This window comes from Sparus aurata, chromosome 22, assembly GCF_900880675.1.
Source record: "Sparus aurata chromosome 22, fSpaAur1.1, whole genome shotgun sequence".
Lineage (NCBI taxonomy): Eukaryota > Metazoa > Chordata > Actinopteri > Spariformes > Sparidae > Sparus > Sparus aurata.
Genome location: NC_044208.1, coordinates 18677258 through 18698516, shown reverse-complemented (window position 1 = coordinate 18698516; position 21259 = coordinate 18677258). Strand labels below are relative to the sequence as shown.

General features: G+C 44.9%; 1 protein-coding gene and 1 long non-coding RNA gene across 11 annotated transcripts in view; one reads left to right on the top strand and one right to left on the bottom strand.

The window, feature by feature from the left end:
- Positions 1–4757: 4757 nt before the first annotated feature.
- LOC115574003 (uncharacterized) lies at positions 4758–6128 on the top strand. 2 transcript variants are annotated; one of them, XR_003982399.1, is made up of 2 exons: positions 4758–5090; positions 5878–6128. It is a non-coding gene; the product is annotated as an uncharacterized LOC115574003 (long non-coding RNA). The 2 variants fall into 2 exon arrangements; XR_003982400.1 differs by having other exon boundaries at positions 4758–5131.
- A 13632-nt stretch (positions 6129–19760) lies between these two features.
- Positions 19761–21259, bottom strand: part of utrn (utrophin) — a 193325-nt gene continuing 191826 nt past the window's right edge. For all 9 annotated transcript variants that reach the window (XM_030404293.1, XM_030404286.1, XM_030404284.1 and 6 more), the window contains one exon: positions 19761–21149. In XM_030404293.1, coding sequence (XP_030260153.1) covers positions 21141–21149 — 9 coding nt within the window. In that variant the 3' untranslated portion in view covers positions 19761–21140. The remainder of the gene's footprint in view (positions 21150–21259) is intronic.

The window sequence follows — 21259 nt, the reverse complement described above, 5'->3', positions numbered from 1 at the left end:
TGGAGCATGTGCTGGATGGGGCCCTTCGTCGTGAGCTGAAACAGTTTGTGCGCCGGCAGCCTACCGCTACCTTACTTGAGGTTAGGAGTGAGGCCATCAGGTGGGAACGCCAGGGCTTACCCGGGGGTGTTAGGGGTCGGAGTCAATCTGTCCCTTCTATCTTCGGTGCTCAGTGTGTGGTTCAGGGTAGTAGCCAGAGAGGTGTTGGTTCCCCACCAATACCCGAGCTGCGTGAGTTGCGTGAAATGCTAAAGTTACAGCAGGAGCAGTTGAATCAACTGACTCAGAGCATTTCCCATTTGCAGGGCCCTCGGCAGCATAGCCGAGTAGCTTCTCGTGGTCCCATAATCTGTCGGCGATGCCAGCAACCAGGTCACATTGCTAGGGAGTGTGATGCGGCCCGTGTCCCTTTCCGTGTTCAGCATCCTTTGCCAGCCTCCCAGTCAAACAGGCCATTCCACCCTGCCCAGGTGCCGGAAAACTAGTGCCCGCCGAGCTGCAGAGCCACAGTTTGGGCGGGGCAGTTACGGGCTCCAGGGGTGTAGGTGACGTGGAAGTGTCCAAGCTCATGTCGTCTTGTCCCCATTTAGATGTGAGCATGGGCGGCATTGCCGTTTCTTGTCTGATAGATACAGGGTCTATGGTGTCAACCATTACAGAGTCTCTTTTTCAACAGCACTTTGAGCCATGGGGCCAAGAACGCCTGAAATCGTGTCACTGGCTGCAGCTTAGAGCAGCCAATGGCCTGGCTATCCCCTATGTTGGTTACCTTGAGCTAGACGTGGAGCTTTGTGGTAAGAGGTTGCCAGGTTGTGGGATTTTGGTGGTCAAGGATCCTCCTGGCTGTATGTCTTCCCAGGTTCCAGGTGTTCTAGGGATGAATGTTATACGTAAGTGCTACAGGGAGTTGTTTGGGCATCATGGCCTGGCGTTGTTCGACCTGCCGGTGGTGTCTGAGGTCCCCAAGCGTGTCATGCAGGCTCTGCAAAAGTGTCATCAAGCCAATGTTGAGATTGATCAGAGCGCAGGGAAGGTAAAGGTTCGTGGCAAAAGGGCTTGTCGTATCCCAGGTGGGGTGCTGAAGATTGTTGCGGCCACCTGCTCGCAGCAGTACTCTGGCAGCACTGTGTTGTTTGAACCATTAGACTCTGGCCTGCCAGCCGGACTGCTGGCTTCTCCTGCCCTTGTGCCGGTGGTACGGGGCACAGCCTACATTCCCATTGTGAATGTCGGCGCTTCCGATGTGTTGCTCTATCCTCATGCAGTTGTTGGCACCTTAGACGAGGTGCGTGTTGTCAGCTTGCCTGCTGGTGTTACTGAGGTGCCAACTTTGGTGGCTACAGTGGCTTCTCAGTCGGTCTCCCCACCAGTGCAGGATTCGATAGCAGCCATTGATTTGGGTCATTTGCCTGCTGAAGTACAGGATAAGGTGAGGGCTCTTCTTGGTCAGTACAGTTCCATCTTTTCGGCCCATGACGGGGACCTTGGTTGTACTGACCTGATTTCCCATGAGATCCCCCTCTTGGATGATGTCCCAGTGAAGCAACGCTACCGCCGCATCCCTCCATCTGAGTATGAGGTTGTTAAAGACCATATTAACCAACTGCTAAGTGCTCAGGTCATTAGGGAGAGCAGCAGCCCCTATGCCTCTCCAATTGTTTTGGTCAAGAAGAAGGATGGCACTGTTCGTATGTGTGTTGATTACAGGCTCCTTAATGGGAAAACCAGGAAGGATGCTTTTCCGTTGCCCCGTATAGACGAGTCTTTAGATGCCTTGACTGGGGCCCATTGGTTTTCGACCATGGACCTGGCCAGCGGATATAATCAGGTCCCTGTGGTAGAGTCTGATCGTTCCAAAACTGCCTTTTGTACTCCCTTTGGCCTCTTTGAGTGGAACCGTATGCCCTTTGGGCTTTGCAACGCTCCCAGCACCTTCCAGAGGTTGATGCAGCGGATTTTTGGTGACCAGCAGTGCCAGTCTCTGCTGCTCTATCTGGATGACATCGTGGTCTTCTCCTCTACCATCGAGCAACATCTGGAGAGGTTGAGTGTGGTGCTGGGGCGTCTGCAGCGGGAAGGGCTAAAGGTGAAGCTCAGTAAGTGTGCCTTCTTTCAACAGGAAGTCAGTTACTTGGGCCATGTCATTTCTGACAAAGGTGTTTCAACTGATCCTAGTAAGATCGAGGCCGTTTCCAGCTGGCCACCCCCTGCCACTCCATCTGAGCTGCGCTCGTTCCTTGGCTTTGCCAGTTATTACCGCCGCTTCGTAGATGGTTTTGCAAGGCTGGCTGCACCTCTGCATAAGCTGGTGGCAGAACTGGCAGGCCCAAAGTCCAAGCGGGCTGATCAGACACTTTCTGGTCGCTGGACAGAGGAGTGCCACAGTAGCTTCGAGGCACTCAAAGCCAGGCTCACATCGGCACCTGTTCTGGCTTATGCAGACTTCACGCTCCCATTTATTTTGGAAGTGGATGCCAGCTATGGAGGTCTTGGGGCTGTGTTATCACAAGAGCAGGGCGGTAAGGTGAGGCCTATAGCCTATGCAAGCCGTGGTTTGAGGCCCACTGAGCGCAACATGCAAAACTACAGCTCCATGAAGTTGGAGTTTTTGGCGCTCAAGTGGGCGATGACCGAAAAGTTTCGGGAGTATCTGTTGGGCCACAAATGTGTTGTCTACACCGACAACAACCCCTTAAGCCACCTGTCATCCGCTAAGCTGGGGGCCACTGAGCAACGCTGGGCAGCCCAACTGGCATCCTTTGATTTTGAACTTAAATATCGCTCTGGCCGAAGCAATAAGAACGCGGATGCTCTCTCCCGCCAGCATCCCCCTGAGCCACAGGACATGCAAACGATGGTCCGTGGCACACTGCTCCCTAAGCCGTTGCAACAGGCCTTGCAGGTGCAAAAGGTGGGTGCAACACAAGCTGCCGTTGCAGCCTTGCCCCATCATCCCCCCTCTGACATTGTCAACCTCCAGTATAACGACCCCGTCATCAAAGAAGTTCTGGTTTTCTGGAGGCGTAAACAACATCCAAATAAAGAGGAGCGCAAGAATGCGTCTCACTTAGCCTTGGTGTTGCTTAGGCAGTGGGATCGGTTGGTGGAGGAGAATGGTGTGTTGTATCGCCAGGTTTTCCGGCCGGACGGGGCAGAAGCCGTGTTTCAGTTGTTGTTACCTGCTGCTTTAAAAGCAGACGTGCTGAATGAGGTTCACCAGGGGCATGGTCATCAGGGGGTCGAGAGAACCTTAGAGCTCCTGCGGCAGCGGTGTTACTGGCCAGGCATGTCGGCTGAGGTGGCACAGTGGTGCCAGGCATGCGAGAGATGCCAGGTTGCCAAGGACAGTCAACCGACTGCCCGTACCTTCATGGGGCACTTGCTGGCATCTCGGCCTAACGAGATCCTCGCCATTGATTTTACTGTTCTGGAGCCCAGCCGGAACGGCATGGAAGACGTCCTTGTAATGACTGACGTTTTCAGTAAGTACACGTTGGCTGTTCCGACCCGGGATCAACGAGCCACCACTGTAGCTCGAGTGTTAGTAGTTGAATGGTTCTCAAAATTTGGTGTCCCGGCCCGAATACATTCGGACCAGGGGCGAAATTTTGAGAGTTCCCTCATTCAGCAGCTTTGTGCTTTGTATGGCATAGAGAAGTCTCGCACTACGCCATACCATCCGTCGGGGAATGGGCAATGTGAGCGTTTAATCGCACGCTTCACAACTTGCTGCGTACGCTACCAGTGTCACGTAAGCATGACTGGAGTTCCTGTCTGCCCCAAGTTTTGTATGCCTACAACACCACCCCGCATCAAGCCACCGGTGAGTCTCCTTTCCTCTTGATGTTTGGCCAAGAGCCTAGACTCCCAGTTGATTTTCTGTTAGGCCGTGTTCAAGATCCTGTTGGTGGCAGTGTTCACGAGTGGCTCCAGGAGCACCAAACACGCTTGCAGATGGCTTTCGAAGGAGCTCGGGACAGGTTGAAGGCTGCGGCAGAACGTCGGAAGAGGAATCATGACCAATCTGTCCGTGACATTCCCCTAAAGGAGGGCCAGTTGGTGTGGTTGCGAGATCTTACTGTTCGGGGGCGCCATAAGATCCAGGATCAGTGGGCCTCGGTTGTGTATCGTGTTTTGAGGGCACCGAAGGAAGGGGGGCCAGTTTACACCATAGCCCCAAGGGATGATCCAACCAGAGCCAGGCAGGTCCATCGTACTCTGCTGAAGGCTGTGGTTGCGGTCGACCCTCCAGGTAGTACCGCTGTCTCTCTTCCGTCTGCTGAGCAGCCTCAGTCAGAGGATGAGCTGTCATGTGATGGCGATTTGTTGTTCCTGAGGTCAGAGCATTCTCTGACCACTTCCCACCAAGCCGCAGCTGTGACTCAAATCACCCCCCAGTTATTGCTTCCACAGTCTGACCACGCTCCTTCTGTGCCACTCTTAGCAGTGGATCCTGCTTCTGAGATGGGTCCTTCCCTCCTTGTTGAAGAAGTGGCTGCACGGCGGACCACTAGATCTACTGCAGGTCAACATTCCAATGCCCATCATCTCCCACGGTCCGCAGGTGGGATGGTACAAAGAGGTGTAAACCTTCCTGGCCCAGTGTCTAACGCAGTTGCCGCTTTATTTCGACCGTGGCGGTAATTGTTCTTGGCTCATTGCTGGCTAGTTCATCGTCGGGACGACGATTCAATTGATGGGGGTAGATTGTAGCAGTATGAAGGAGCGTTTGATGGGTTTCAGCTGTGTGACTCTTTCCAGCCAATCACTGTGAGGGAGCACCTTATAAAGGCAGGCATAGGGCACCTGGTTGTCCTCTTGCCTGACAGAGCCTGGGTCACGTGACTTCCTGGCGCCCTTCACTTCCGCCTTCACTTGGTTGCAGGTAGGCTGCCGGTTGCGACTATAGTCTGGTCTCACGTTGTCTCTCCAGTTTTCATGGTGGTCATTTTATTTTAGCAGGCTCGCTTGGGTGTTGCTGCTGGCCGCACGTTGCTCGCTGCTGGTTGTGTGCTGCTTAATGTCCGCTGCTGGTTGCTGTGTAGCGGATCGTGTTGCTCCACACCGTGCCGACCGTGATTGCCTGACTGGTATGTAGCACAGTGACTGTAGCTTCCTCCTCCAGCCACTCGTAAGTTGCTAATATCTGTTCTCTTATTGTAGGCTAGAGACACCTGTGTAGCGGCATAGCAACCGCTAACCTGCAAGAAATCGCTGCTGCTTTGCTTTGCCTTGCTTCACTTCGCTGCTTTGCTTTGCTTGGCTTCACTTCGCTGCTTTGCTTCGCTGCTTTGCCTCACCGCTAGCTGCCGTGCTGCTAACAGCTGCATTGCTTTACGTAGCTATTGCTTTGACTCATTGCTTGGCCTCACACTGCGCTGACACAGACTTTTATTTGCATCCGAGGTTGCGGGGCTTCAACGCTGTCTGTCTGGCTCCTGGCTGCTCACTACAGCTGGCTAAAAGTGTTAGCCTTCGTCCAGGCTTTCTTTAAGCGTTGCCGTGGCCTAATTGTTGCTCGGCAATCCCATACTGAACCGTGTACTGTCAACCCTGTCACTTGTTTTGTGTGTGTGCGTGTGTTTGAGAGAGTACAGTGGGAGAATTTATTCCATTCTTTGTGATTAGTAGTTTATGATCTTTTCTTTATTTTCTTTTGTAATAATTGGTCTCACTGCAACCTGTAATTCTGATTTGTTAGATTTATGGTTATTTTGGTCTTTGCAGGTTGCAGGTGAATTTCATTTGATGTAAATCTTAATTCTATTTTAGTTGTGTCAAATCTTAGATGTAAGATTAAGTCTTGGATTTCTTGTTTGATTCATTGTATTTAATGTTAGTGTTCTCACCTGCTGTCCTCTGATTTCCCCCATTCAGGTGCTGAGCCTATGGTGGTGGATTGGTGTCCTGGTGGCGGTGTCCCTCTTGTGTTTTGCACTTTTTAGGTTGATTTTGCTTCACTGTTATTTACTTCACGTGTGGTGTTCCTGGGATCCCCTTTGTTTTGGACCCATCTCCCCCCACTAAGTCTCAGCCCTGATTGGTCCCCATTTTTGCCCCAGTGAGTGACTTCTTAATACATTTTTAAGACTATTTGAACTAAAATAAATAAATGTTTTGTACCCAGTTATGTGGTCTCTGCCTCATTGTGAAACGGACCTGAGTGCCTTATTTTCATTACAAGTTGTCCTTTAAAAGGTAAAAAGGTCCCTGGGTGAAACCCCCAGGGTGGCGTTGTTTGGCGTGAAATGCCGTAATAACTGGGTGCCGTCCAGAGCACGCACCTCGTGCCGCCACATAAAGATGCTGAGCTGTTGTGCGTCTGTTTTCGAGGTTGCACGTCATACAAAAGTATGGAATCTGACAAACTCTTATCATTGCACCGCTTCTTGATTGATCATCAACTGAAACGACAATGAATAGCAAAAAATCTGAGGGGAAACCGGGCCGTATCTAAAGGTAAGAAATAACAATGTTTGACTACCTGTTAGCTTACGTTAGCATTCAGCCGTGTCACCGTTTGATAAAGCGTGTTTCACTTCCAGGTGTGAAAAATTGTGTCCAAGATGTGTGTTGACAATCACAGCTGTCCCGACTTATCCTGTAACATCATCAAACAGGAACCTTGGCTAGGAGTGGCTGAAGGAAATGTAAGCTGTTGAGTCTCCCACCCTGAGCATGATGTCAGAGGAAAATGGCTGCTGTGTCAATATGGTATATTCAAGGAGCAATTTGAAGGATAAGGCTGGAATTCTTGTTTAAAAGATATAAAAAAGAAGAATTAATGTTATCAGCAGAGTGTGAAGAACCAACTGTTGACATAATGTCGAAAAACATCTTTGTATTGTGTTGCAGCGGTCCGCTGAAGTTAGCATGCTAACCAGCTAGCCCCTGTCTCCTATGGCCACTCTGCACTAGCAAAAGGCGATGTTCGGATAGCCCCGGTAGTTTCGGCTGGCAGTTACAGTATATGCCAGCTGTTGGTGTAATAAATGAACAAAATAAACTCACAAACTTTCAAGAAATTAAATACTTTCTTGCATTTACAGAACTAAGACAAGCTTAATTGCCTTGTTACCTCATGGCAAAACAGTCCTACTCTGTTCTCTTTTCACAATCAGCTCTAATATGGTCGACATAAATCCTCAGTTCACAGAGTAAGATGTGAAAATATCCCAGCTCTTCTCGCCGTTTTCATCCGCTGCTGCTGATGTCCAAATCTCTGACACCTCTCTGCCGCTGCCATCAATCATTTCATTATTTACACCTGCCTATCTGACTGTGATTTGTCAAAATGTCGCATTTTTGAAAAGGCTCAGCTGGCAGTGTGCTGGAGATCACAGGTGAGCCCTCACAGCCCGCTCGTCCACAGTGATGAAAGGATGATCTGAAAATACCAGTGACCTTTCATTTCCCTCTTATTCCTTTGTATGATTCATATCCACTTTGACGGCTAAGGCACTTGTGATAAAGCTGCACTGTAAGCAGTATGTGGAAACTTCACACACATTGGTTTATTACAGAGATCCATCACGACGAGAGACATTATTTCAATTCACACACATGTCCTCAGGCTAATCAGGAGCATGTAACTGAACCTGAGGTATAGTAATCATCATGATTCACAACCGGCAGGTCCATTTTATTTCATAAAACATCTTGTGCAGCCAGGGTTTCAGTCACTCTCGTCGGAGGCATTCTGTGAATGCGATAATTGGCACCTGCAAGCACATTTGGTGTGCCAAAAGTTCAGACTCATTACAACATCGGAACATCATCCGCGCACCAAACAACTATCATTATGCAAAAAATGATTACAAATCGTAGCACCTGCAGTGCCAGAGTACTCTCACCTCTCTAATTTTCAGAATATGGACCACGGAACTCCAGGGGCCTCACGACTGTGTGTATACACATACATTATTTTCATCAGACTTACAAAGCTGTGCATGCGCCTAACCTAGTTTTTAAACCTCAGTCAAAGTTATCAGTCACCATAACTTGATGTAGAAGCTCAAACTTAAACATCTGTTTGTATATTGATACTTGTGCCCGCTGCGCAGCACATTACACCGCGTTGATGAGAAGAACGGCAAAGACATAAAATGTAACTGACTGTGTTTAATCAGTGAGGTTCTTTAACAGCTGTCACTACAGACGACCGTTACGCACAGCTGTGGCTATTTATAGCATCTAGACATGTACCTGTATGCCTCCAGCTCGCATTGGAACAGACTCTATGAAGTGCGTCACAAATCAGGGTCCAATGAAAATATCAAATTCAGTCATCGGTCAAATTAACTTTTTTTTTTCCTGTCCTTCAGTGTGTTATATAGTTTCTTATGGTTAAAAAGTCCACACCACCGGGAGCTCCTCTCTCCCACAGAAAACACTGCTCCTGAAGTGTCTAAAATGGCTCGTTAGTAGTCTCGCTTTTAGTTCCGTGACTTTGTGACATCACACTGGGTCAGGTCACACATTTGCATAATTTCTGCCTCTATTCTTGGCAGAAGTGAAGCTAACTACACACAACAAAGCCAACTGGAGACGCGGTGAGCAGTGCTGGTTTGTGCATGTGTGAGCTGACCAATCACAGCTAACTAGGTTGGGGGAGACCTTAAAGAGACAGGAGCTAAAACAGAGAGTTTTCAGACAGATGGAGAATACAGCGCTGCAGCACTGGACAGAATGAATGAACTGATGTGTTTTTGAGCATTAAAGCATGTAAACCTGTTCAGGTAGTAACCCAAAAATGTTTCTGAACATGAAAATAAGCATTATGTGTCTCCTTTAGGATTATGAATGCATCTCTGAGTGACATTTTAGAGAGTGCACATTGCAAAATAATAACACAATCATCAGTGGAGTTGGCAAACAACCTTAACCAACAACATTTTACTCCCTATGGTTAAATCTCTCGCTTTATGTTTCATTTACACCTCGTCATTTCACTCGCAGCCATCTCTAGATGAGGTCTGCACATTCCCACCGCAATTTCTTCCTTTGTAAACAGCAGTTTGTTCATGGAGAAAAAAAGGCGTACACATGGTTTCTGTGCACGCACATTGCTCATACGTCTGGCCCCAGGTTTCTTCCAGTGACTCATCTCCCAACTCAAGCAATTCTGCCATAACTTGGTGGATACTTTGTTCAGTTTATTAGTCTCATCAACATGCCGAGGTTGTGTCAGCTGGGCTCTGAGCGCTATGGCCAAGAGCCATCTTTTAATAATTCAGAGTGTTCCTCATTCGCAATCTGCAGGACTGTGGCAAAGTTATCAACCACATCCTGTCAGCCGCAGAGCTGATGGTGAACACAGCACAACACAGCACAACAAAAGGTCCGGTTCATATTTCAGAGATCTTTCAGAAGTCCATCTACACCCATTACAAGATTCCCATCAAATTTCATTAGCACCTGTGTTTACAAGTGGCCTGATTGGTTCATACTGGCGTGGTGGCAGCAGGGCTCTAAACATCGTGAGCAGGGATGTCGATGACCTGCCCGCAGCTAATGGCCCGTGCTGTAATGAAACTGGGGAAGATACTGACTGATTCCCCGCACGCCTCCCACTGCTCTCATTTTCAGACACACCGATTTCAGTTTGTCTCCCCTCATTAATCCTTGGCCCTGACCAGGCATCATGACTGAGCCTGTTACAAAGAGGTGTGGGACATATAGTCCTCGATAAAGCTTGTTACTGTAATCTCGTGGAGACAAGGTCTGGTGAAATACTGCGGCACTATAAGAACATGTGTTTGTTTGTCTTATTCTCCACTTGCACAATGTAGTGTGGTATCCCTTTGCTCTGTAGTGTACATTTATAATTATCTCGGAGTCTTTTCATCCATAATGTATTTAAAATACTTAAAAATACCATTGTTGTAATATACTATTAATAGTTTAACAGTACTTTTTGTATATTTTTGAGTTTTTGTTCAATTCGTAGCTCATTTCTGGCAGCTCTTCCAGGCACCAAGTGTAAAACCAAGCCATAGCGACCTGACATTAGCTTGTGGCTAGCTAACCTCATCTATGGTATCTATAGATTTATCTATCTATCTAAAGGATCAATCAATCAATCAATCAATCAATCAATCAGTCTTTATTTGTCTGTCAAAAGTCATCTCATGATACTTTCCGAATTGAGGAAAGTATCGGAGCAGAACCGGACTTGATGGTGGGTCAACCAAACCGGTATCAATGAGCCAGAGCAGCCTAACGTTAGCTTGTGGCTAGCTAACGTCGCAAACAGTTATCTTTCCTTCTACAATATATTAATATAGCTATCTCAGTGCTTTTCAAGATAAGCACTTTGAATTTGCTTTGAATATATTGTCAATACTTTACCGTTCATTTTTTTGCATAGCATTTCTAACATTCTTGAGCCTTTAGATAGCTAGATATACAACTGTTAGCGACAATAGCCAACCACACGCTAACGTTAGGTCGCTATGGCTCGTTATTACACACGCTGCTTAGAAGAGCTACCAAGAATGAAAGTGAATGCAAGCAGTAAAGCTCGGAGAGGAAAGGGATGGTACAGAGCTTTTTAGGAAGCCTGCTATGCTAGCTGAAAGGATAAGCTCGCTAGTTTAAAAAAACAACATGATTATGTAAATACTAAAAAGTTTCAAAAACACTACAAACTTTAAATGATTGACAATACACACAAAGCCAACTGTAAAAAGTGAACCATTCCCGGCACAGGAAACAAAAGGACGTGCAGATTGCAAAGTTGATACACCGTTGCACTACATTGTCATTTCAGTGTGAAGAAGGACAAATGTAAGCAAACGAGTGGATGCTGTGCCTTCAAAGGAGCATTAAGGAGACGGGTGACTGATAACATGAGGATAAAATGACCCTCAAGGAAGCATGAAAATTAAAATAAGGATATAAATTCGAAGTATAAAAAGTTAAAGGAGGGACGAGTTACAGCGGAGGGTCACGACTTGAAAACCTCTGGATGCACCATGCACACTCAGACTGGCTCTTTATGAACTACATAAAAGTGATATAAGAAAGTGAACTCGGGACTATCCGGTTACGCTCTCTCTCTTTCTCTCTATTTGCTCATTTTCAAACCCACAAGAAGAGAAAAATGCTGAGGCGGGACAAAAGCCCAGTATATTCCCTCAAGCATCCAAAATGAGAACCCCTAGGTCGTTGCCCTGCCAGAGGAAGGTCCAGCGCAGTTTGCTACTTAAAAATTAATTGTCAAAGAGAGAGCTAAATGGTGCTAATGCTAACCCGCCCTGTGCACTCAGCATATTCTGTAGATCTGAGGTGCACTGAGGACAATAAACTGTAGCTGATAAGCACTGCGAGGGAACAGTTAAAGCCAGGGAGTTCATTAGGATAAAAGTTTAACTCAAGTTTCGTAAGGAGCCGGAACATTTAGATGGAGGAGCCCTGTGTCAGCAAAAACAGCTGAGAGAATCGCAGTAATGAAAACAGAACCGGCCATTCTCCTGATCTGTTTTGTTTCTCTCCTCTGAGTTTGCTTGGCCTGTATTCGTGCCTTGCTCTCTGCATCTCCCTGGGGTCCAGACTGTTTTTCGCATATCCCGCACAGGTCCATCGGTGTCCTGCCCCCCCTCCACTCCTCAACATCTGTTCCCCGTCCTCGCCTCGTGCCAGGGGCAGCTACCCGCCAAGACACCCATACGACCGGCTCTGTCGCTGCCTGCCAAGCATCTGATCAAAGGGGACAGCTGCCGAACGGAGCTGTGTGCCAGCCAGCATTGCTGCATGAATGAGAAATGGGGAAAAAATAAACATCCGGCACCATCAGCACCACCAGCCCGTCCAGAAAGATGAGCCGGTCGGTGGGCAGCGGAGGCGACACGGCCAAAGCCTGGAAGGGATCGTCGCAGCATGTTTTTTACCCACAGCAAAGGGAATTAGTGAATCACAGATGGGGAGCAAAATGACAAGAGGACCAGGAAATGAAACAGATTAGATATTGTCTGTTATCCTGTGAGAGGCTCACATACAGCACACAGGACAAGGAGGTGGTGCAGTTTTGCTCTGCATGTGGAGCAGAGCACTGACAGGGCAGGGCTGCAGGCAACAGTGCCAATGAGGTCACCTGTGCTAAAAAGGAGGCACCAGAGGCAAACTGTAGAAACGTGGCTCTAACAGGCACCCATGAGGTTACTACCTCAGTTATGACTCATTCGTGCACATGGAGTTGGTCTGGTGTTAAATACCTTGCAGCAATTCTAAATTGTTTAAAGCTTTAGAGTGGAGGGAAACGAGGGCCACTGCCGTCCTGCCAACCAGTCGGGGTTTAATCTCAACGGGATTAAATAAAGATGAGCAGATCAGTGTCAGACACTGTGTTTCAACATGCAGACCTTTTCTAAGCCTCCAGACTGACTGAGCAAACATGGTGCTAAATATTCAGCTGTCGATAAATCTATCAAATTAAATCAATGGGTTTCCACAAAACGGGTAAATAATTACAAATATCAATATGTCTGTTTGCACCTGTGATTCATTTACCGTTTTAATGGGTTGAATAATGGACAGATCTATTAATATCTGCAATAAGAGTGAATTTCAATATTGAATAAAGAATGCATGAAAGAAATGGAACTCAGCATTTTAGACAGCTAGCACTATTACGAAACACAAAATGCGTCAGAGGCTACTGGGAATGTCAGGAGTTTTTCTTTTCTTTTTTTTTTATATGGTTTATTTAATAGGGACAGATACAGATCATGTGGGTTGTACAACAATCCAACAGAAAGCATCATAGCATTTATAGCCTTAGCTAATTTCCAATGTCCGTCCCTAGAGGGGCCTTTAAAATAACATACAAAAAACCTGTTTTTGTTTTTTTTTAAAAAACATCTTATCCATACATCCAACCCTCCACTCAAGCATCTATCCATCAATTCAAAAACAATATCTTCCTATCCATTCATCCATCCCTCCATTCATCCATAGAATATATTAAATAACATGATAACATATTGGCCTATCTTTCCCTGAATCTTGGCCTAGAAATTAACTAACATGATGCAGGTACATACACGTACACACATTCACGCATACACATACAATTCACTGTTCCCCCCCCCCCCCCCCCTCCCCCCCAACACACACACACACACACACACACACACACACACACACCCCCACACACAAGTAGTTGATCCTATCATAAGTATTTGACGAACAGTTATGGCTGTAGAAGACAAGAAAGGAGATTACAAAAGTTTAAAAATGAATTTTCTGGGGATTTTAAATGTCTGTACGGTAATCCGTCCCACAGTTGCTGGGATTTTCCACTCTGGACCAAAAGCGGAGGACCAACTGGCTGATCAAACATCCAAAAGATCCAACAAATCAATATAGCCAGCCCCGGAGTCGAGCCAGTGGTGTGGCTAAAAACATGAATTATGAAAATGAAATGGCAGCACAAGAAGAGTAAGAGGGGCTCATAGAAGTAAAGGAGCACCACCTAATAAGAATCTGTGTCGATTTGAAGTTAAAAAAAATCAGGATGCTAATGTTACCGAGTTTACTTAGCTTAGCTGTTTGCCAAATTTCGAACTAGCTTGTTTTAACAAAATGCTACAGAAAAACAAATACGCTTTAACATTAAATAATATAAAAACACTGGAGCACATTTTGATGCCCAGTATGAAAAGATTTGTAGCACTGTTTAACACTCGAAAGCAGCTAATCTGCATATTGCTAGCCGCATCAAATATTACAGTTGCATTGTGGGTAATGTAGGCCTGTAAACAGTTACCCTTTAAATAGCAGATTCATTCATAGAGATGAGATTCCCAGTTGTACCAATTGTTGTGACAAATGGTATTTAAAAGCTAACTCCACATCCCATTGGCCCAAGCTCCTAGTCAGGACCACAAGCTGCACTGCTAACTGAGCTAACTAGCTAATGGCAGTGGTTAATGGTTACTCTTGTGATATGTCGCCCCCTGTTAGGTCTTACTCATTTCACCTTTAAGGCAGTTCACCCTAACCCTCAGATCAACTGACATGACGACTGATTGAGCTCCACCTGCTGAGAAACTTTTTGTACAATTAAAGCTCCAGTCTCTAAATGCGCCTTGACTTATTTTCTGCTTGATTGAGGTTACAGCATACTGCTTCCTGTAACCAAACATAACATGTTTTTGCGTCAGCCAAGTTGTCTCATCATTCTTCATCCATCCAACAACTGGTGTGTAATGAGCATTAGTGCCTCAGGAGGATGCCGTGGCAGTGGGCCTCTGGTCTTACTCTCTGCTGAAGCTCGCAAGATGCTGCTGATTAGAGCTCCCTCAATGTTGAGTGTAACAACCAGCACCACCAGTTATGATACTGAGCACAAATATGTAACAACCAACGAGCATTAGATGTCTTGTTTTGTTTAGTAAGAGGAGAGTAAATAAGTTCACTATGGGCCAGAATATCTGAAGCTCCAGGTCGCTCGGGAGGAATGGATTACAAACAGCAATGGTGAAACAAGACACACACGGACTCAGCAGTTATGTTTAAAGATAAGTACCAAATATTTATTATCTCCTTTCTCTCTTTCTTTCAAGTGTGTACTTTAAGTGCAACAAGAACATTGAAAAAATTACTTCAGATTCCCAAAACAAAACAATAATCACTTTTGTGACTTGCACTTGTTTTCCTTCTTCCAGATCTAACCAGGAATCCACCTGTTGAGTAAGTATATCTATTTGCTCCCTGGTATTTGAATGTTAGTTTGTGTATTATGGTGTTATTTAGGCACCACTCATTAATTTAGCACTATTTTGTGTTACGACTATTTTGTAGCCTATTTTAGAGTGCCACTAGAAAACCAACAGGTGATTCTTTTGACCCCTCTTTAACACATAACTCAATTCAAACTTTAGTATCAACTGGTTCACTTAATGGAACTCAAACCCAACTTCAAAACACATGGGATGTTCAGAATGCATACAGTATTGCTCTCACTGCACTAACCTGAATTCTGTTGGAGGAAGAATGTAAATATGAAGATTATTCAAAAGCTACCATAACCTTTATGGCCCGAAATAGCCCAGAACAAATCACATAGTAAATTAAGGAACAGACATTACGATTAGATGTGCAATGCACTCAACTCGACTTAATCTCAACAATTGCCAAATCAATGCAGAGAGAGAATACCTAACAATCAGGTGCAAACATTTAAAAGAAAAACAATAATGATAACATGTGACGGATCACTTGTGTTTCAGTAAGTTCATCTTAGATTGTAGGATCCAATGGCTTGTAGAATCCAATGACTGTAGCATGGGGCAATTGAACACGATTGTCCTACCAATGCGTTGAGAATCCTTACGGCTGGACGTGGGGCAATTGAACACGATTGTCCTACCACTGTTAGTCTGACGTTTCAAACATATCTCATCCTCTTTAGATCCAGTTCTTGGGTTAGCTCGCCACTCCAGGACCAACTGTACTCCTCTCCAACAGAAGCAGCTGGCTGAAGAATCCAGGGATCTCGTCTCACACAAATGATCAACACAGGAAAACAAAAGACCTGAGGCCTGTACTGCGAAGGGGGCTCAACATAGCCAGGCTTTGTGCTCATGATGCAGCTCAACAAAGCCCCAAGTCCCCAAACAGAGTTAAACGGTACTGCGACGGTGGTTATCAACTTACTTTGTCAAGTCCGGTTCTCTGCTTTGTGCTCTGCGCGCGTACATGTAAAAGGGGGCGTTTGACGTCATATTATTCTACTTCCGTGCGAAAATGGATCGATCCCGGGCCACATATTTTACTCAAGATGAGCAGATTCTTATTATGCAGGACTATGAAGAATTCAAGGACACAATCACGGCAAAAAGTAACACTGTCGCCGCCAGTAGAGCGAGGGAGGGCTGCTGGCAGAAAATAGCTGACCGTGTAAATGCGTAAGTTAACAATGATTAATATTAAGATAAATATTATATTAAGCCCTTAGTGTTTTAATTTCTGAAAGCTCAACATTGTGCAACTTTTACATATTAACCCTCATCCATTTAAAAAATAAATACACTGAAGTAACAACTATCTTTTTTCATTTTTGAATGATGTCTATATTGTTTTCACATTTTACTGATCTCAGTTATAGAATGCGCGTGTGTGTTTTATTGAAAGCGAGGCTGAGTGTGCGTAGGCTCGGTGTTTTTTTTTTTTTTATTACTGTGTCGGGATGAACAAGCAAATGTAGCGACTGTCCCTGTACAATGACAATAAAGAGCTTCCTGACAGTGAAAATCGCTCAAGCCTGTAAGATTTGTGTTTGGGTGTACACTGCCCTACAACGGGTGAAACATTGATCAGTTCATCAGTTTATTCAAGCCACATCAAAGAAATAATTAACTTTGCTCATTATCTGTGACAAATAAATACTAGGTTGGCCTAATTAATATTTCATATTGCATTTTATTAAGATGTGGAAGCAGCAGTCGGACATGGCAGCAAGTTAGAGCCAAATACAAACACATCATTCAAAGTGGTATGTAGCCAAGCTGCCCCATCATTTTGTCAGTGTGGATAACATACTGTTTCCCATTTTATTTTAATATATCACTATCTTAAGCCAACAGGAAGAAGAATGAAAAGGGGAAGATTTCATTATGCAAGCAAGTAATACTGATGATGTAGAGGGGTATGAAAGTAGCCTACATTACCAGATATTTTATAGAATCCTTCCTTAACAAGCATTGTGCTCAAATGACTTGGGAACACTACAAACACGCAACACGCAGTGTTCTTGCTCAGATTTGCTGCATCACCAACTGAATGTAAAAAGGTTCCCGTGGCAAAAAAAAATGAAGGGCTACACAAACAGTTTGCCTTACAGTGAGCGCACAGCTTCTTCGAGTGGCATTCCTGACACTCGGCTCAATAAGTGAGCAAATGTTCCGTATTCCCTCGGCTGAAAATCTATATCGCTCATAGAGAATTTCATCAGGAAATGCCAGCGGATCAGCGCGATCTCGAAGAAGCCGCTCACATCGTAGTGCTGCCAGAATTATTCTTGCTCCCAGGTCCACCGGGTTCTCAATGAATGGTGACGCCATCTCCGAATGATTTACACAGTGAAACAGCGGCGCTTTTATAGCCGATTTTAAGCTGAAACGCTGAACATAACCTGGTCGGGACCAGGTTATGAGCTAAGCATAAGTTACCATGGTGATCTAGCCGGGTTAAAAGAGAGCCACCTTTGTAGTACAGGGAAGCCTGGCTTTAGACTCAACATACCTCGCTAACCCACTAAACTGGCTTCGCAGTACAGGCCTCTGGCCTTGTACCCACAAAGCCAGGGGAAAACAAATCAATAAGTGATTCAAATGCATTTTTTTCCTTGATCTGAATCATTATGGCATTGCCATTTTACATTAAATGATATAATGCCTTGTATCTCTTAACTAAAATACCCTTGTTGCATTTAATCAAATAAAACACCTTTAACAATTTGGCATTCTTCTTCTTCTCCAAAAAAACAAAACAAAACAACAACAACCATGTAATCTCTATGGTCATTCTACACAACACACTGCATAGGCTTAGCTTTGTATAATTTTAGCCTGAAATAGCAACAGGCACCTCCAATCCCAGTACAGGCCAAGGGACATGCTAACACCAACTCAGTCAAGGATTAGTTATCTATATACACATTCTTTGGCATCACAATTGGGCACTAGGAAGTTAAGCTGCTAATCGACATTACTGTTGCAGCCAACAACGCTAGCATGAGTAATGCTAATGACGCTAATATAGCTAGCGCGGTAGTCGCGACGCTAATGCTAATGCTGCTAAGCTAGCGGGAGAGCCGCGACGCTAATTTATCGCTTCTTTCTTTACAAACACAAACCGAAGTCACACACCAGCATCTTAGACAACTCACCAAGAATTTTCCTTTGGCTAATGGCAGCAGAATTGTAACCACCACAGGTCTTTTGGATGAGAGCAATGATTCAGTTATCTGGCTTTTACTAGTAAGTAGCTGATGCCTTCACTGTCCAAACACACGTCCCGTTTCTTTAGCTGCTCCGGTAGGAGGAAAAAGATTTCTTAGATGCACTGGCAAGTTCAAGTGTTTGACAGACGTGGATAACGTCCATAAAGTCAAAGTCAAATCTCAAACTATATTATCACATGACCAATATATATATTGTTGTTTTATAATTTCTGTTCATAGTGTTATCAGTAGCCACAGGTTATATTGTTTATCCATCAGTAAACCCCACCTTCTCATATTGGTCATTTATTTGACTTTAATTGGGTTTTAGTAACCAGGGGTTACATGAGTCTTCCATGTCAGCGAGTATCCGTCACTGCCAGCCAGCTTTCAGGGCTTCGCTGTTCTGTATCTGAGCGTGACCTTTAACCTCCACCAGAGAGTTTCACTTACGCTGTCATCATTTTATCATAAATGAGTTTTTGTTGAACTGCTGAATGCTAATCTTTGCCCAGTCTTGCAAGCATGCTCCACCTCACTGAAGCCTGACAGCGTAATGCGCCAAGTCACAGAGAGCTGCGTCTGAGCAGGATTAAAACGCTTTGGAAAGATTGCAATCCTCCTCCGAGTAAGTTTCGTACGAGCACATTAGATTGTTGCAGTAATTAAACCTGATCTGCCTTCACAGGCACCCTAATTGTCCTATTAATATTAATAACAATACCAGTATACTGGTTTTCTGTAATGGGATCCAGTAAAGGAATAACTACCAGCCGCTCCCTTGTGTATGCTGGTTTGTTAACTTCTTCCCTTACAAACAAGCTGATTTCCTGCAGAGCATTACAGAAGCTGGGAGTGGTGGACTAATTAAAGCACCTAAGGGAGCCCCGAGGATGTGAGCACGCTGTCTATAAGGAGTCGAAATATGTACAGTAAGCCCAGATCCAATTAGGGTGCACTACCACTTGGCTGCTGTTGCATTATTGAAGCGTGTTATGGAACGGCTGGACCATAGATGATAGGGAGCGCTATTAAGTCAAAAACTTGTCTGGCACGGGGGAAAGCTACTGCTGTAATTTGTGTCCAATTTGCGCAGGCGACACAACAGAAAAATGATGAGTGATGGCCGATATGTGAGGAATCACTTGTCTTACGCGACTATGAGTATGCTTCTTTTAACATTTTGTGATGAATAGAGAATAAAAGAAAGAGCGCTGCAAGGTTAGGAAGGGGGAAGGAAAGAGGCCGTCCGAGTTTGGTCTGGTCTGATAACTGCAGCATTAAGAGCACAGATCATTTCATGTTGGGACATAATTTAACCTGACAGGTGGCTGAAAATGAGCCGATTTTTAAACCATGAACTGACTCGTGCGGTCAGACTTGATTTATAACCGGCGGCGGCAGGGCCGAGCGAGCCCTCCACCAAGGTAAATATCTTTAAATCGAACATCACACAATCTTTAAGGAATAATCAGCGCGTGGAGCCACAAGTGAGTAATGCTGCTCAGATGAGGAGTGAAAGGCGGAGAGGCTAATTGCCTTTCATCATTCATTTGGAGTCCTTGGTTACAGCTCAGCGTTCTCACCACAAATATGTGGTAATGATACAAGCTCTGACTGCATGATCAACTCCTTTGATAAATAACAACACTACAGCGCTGACTGTGATGAGTTTGCGTAAATGCAGGTCAAGTGCTGCATACGAAAATAAGTTAAGGAGTGGGATGAATTCATGATTCATTTGTGTCACCTTTAAACATTAACGCCCGCAAACAAACCGTCACCGCGATGTGAAATAACTGCAGAGAGGATGCACACTTGTAGTAAAAATTTTATTTAGAATAAAACAACGTAGCCATATTACACGTAGTGTGGTCAATCTATTTTACATACCTCAGGAGAAGCGACACAGTTCTGCCATGGTACGGTTCATCATGATTGGAATCATTAAAATCATCACCAACATCATCATTAGTCTACAGTCAGAGGAGGTTATAGTAGTGTTGTTCAGTCTCACAAGTTTTACAGGATAGCATATAGCACGACAACACAACGCAGTGAGGGACCAGTGCTAGAAGGCCAGTGGAAAAACCAACAACAGATAAAGTAACACTCGCTTCAGCAGGCCACAGACCCATCGTGGTACAGTAATTTTTTTTTTTTAACTTGGTATCTCCTCGTTGCAGTGTACACCAATACAGTAAGCTGAAGCTTAGAATGCTAAACCAGGCTGTTCTTGTTCTGTAAATGATCACTACTGTTTTTAAACAAGTTTACAAACCACAAAGCAAAACTGTGTCTATGAGTCTGAGGTAGCAAGGCAATCATGGCTTTCCTCTGATTTCTGAACATATATCTTTAAAAAAAAACAAAAAAAACAACTATCCTACATAATGACAAACCCAAATTCAGAACCACTTTCGATTTGAATCTTTATGTTCCCTAAACGTCTCTCTCTTTATACACAATCCCACTTTAATTCTGATCTCTGTCTTCCACACATGGAATGACAAACTGTATAGGCACAGAAGGGGTAAAGTTTATATTAACAAATCTCAGTCTGGCGCAAAGTGCGCCGACACATCAATGCTTTAAAGGGGAACTTGACATCGAGCGTGCTACGAGATCGATCTTCAAAACAAAACAGACGCTTTGTGAAGTGACAAGTCTGCGTCTTCAGACTGATCCTTTCAGCCACTGGATGTTATTACTCAGGAACTGTGCGTGCTCCTAAACGTAGAACAAAAAGAATATCTGTGGCTCTTCCACTGACAAACAACTACAACTGGGGGCTGGAGGGTACGAAGCAGTGGAATGACAAAATAACGTAACAGTTTGAGTCCCAGTGAAGGCAAAACTGAACAAGAACAAACTCACAAAAATCTCAAACCTCCCTCTTAAAAACAGAAAACGAAAAAACAAAAAGCATATTTTACTATACAAAGCCCCGTGTCCATATACTCCTCAGCATATCTAAACAAATCACTGACAAATGTTGAACCAAGTTCAGGTACAATCTACAGTTCATAAAATGTACAGTTTGCATAGTACAAGACAAGGTGGTAAAAGTAGTTAAGTTGTCTGGTCCTGTGCGTCTTTGGGATCTCGGGTCGGGGAGATTGTTTGTTTGGGAATGGTCCTGTCTCTTCTCACCGCAGAAAACACGCGCCGTCCTCTTTGGCGACCGCTGTCCTCACAACACCTGCAAGACAGAGAGCGCAAACATGAAATCGCGTTGGATCGGACGACGAGAATGACCCTTTAAAACACAGTTAGTTAAAGGATAAGTTCACGCAAGTATGAAAATACTGC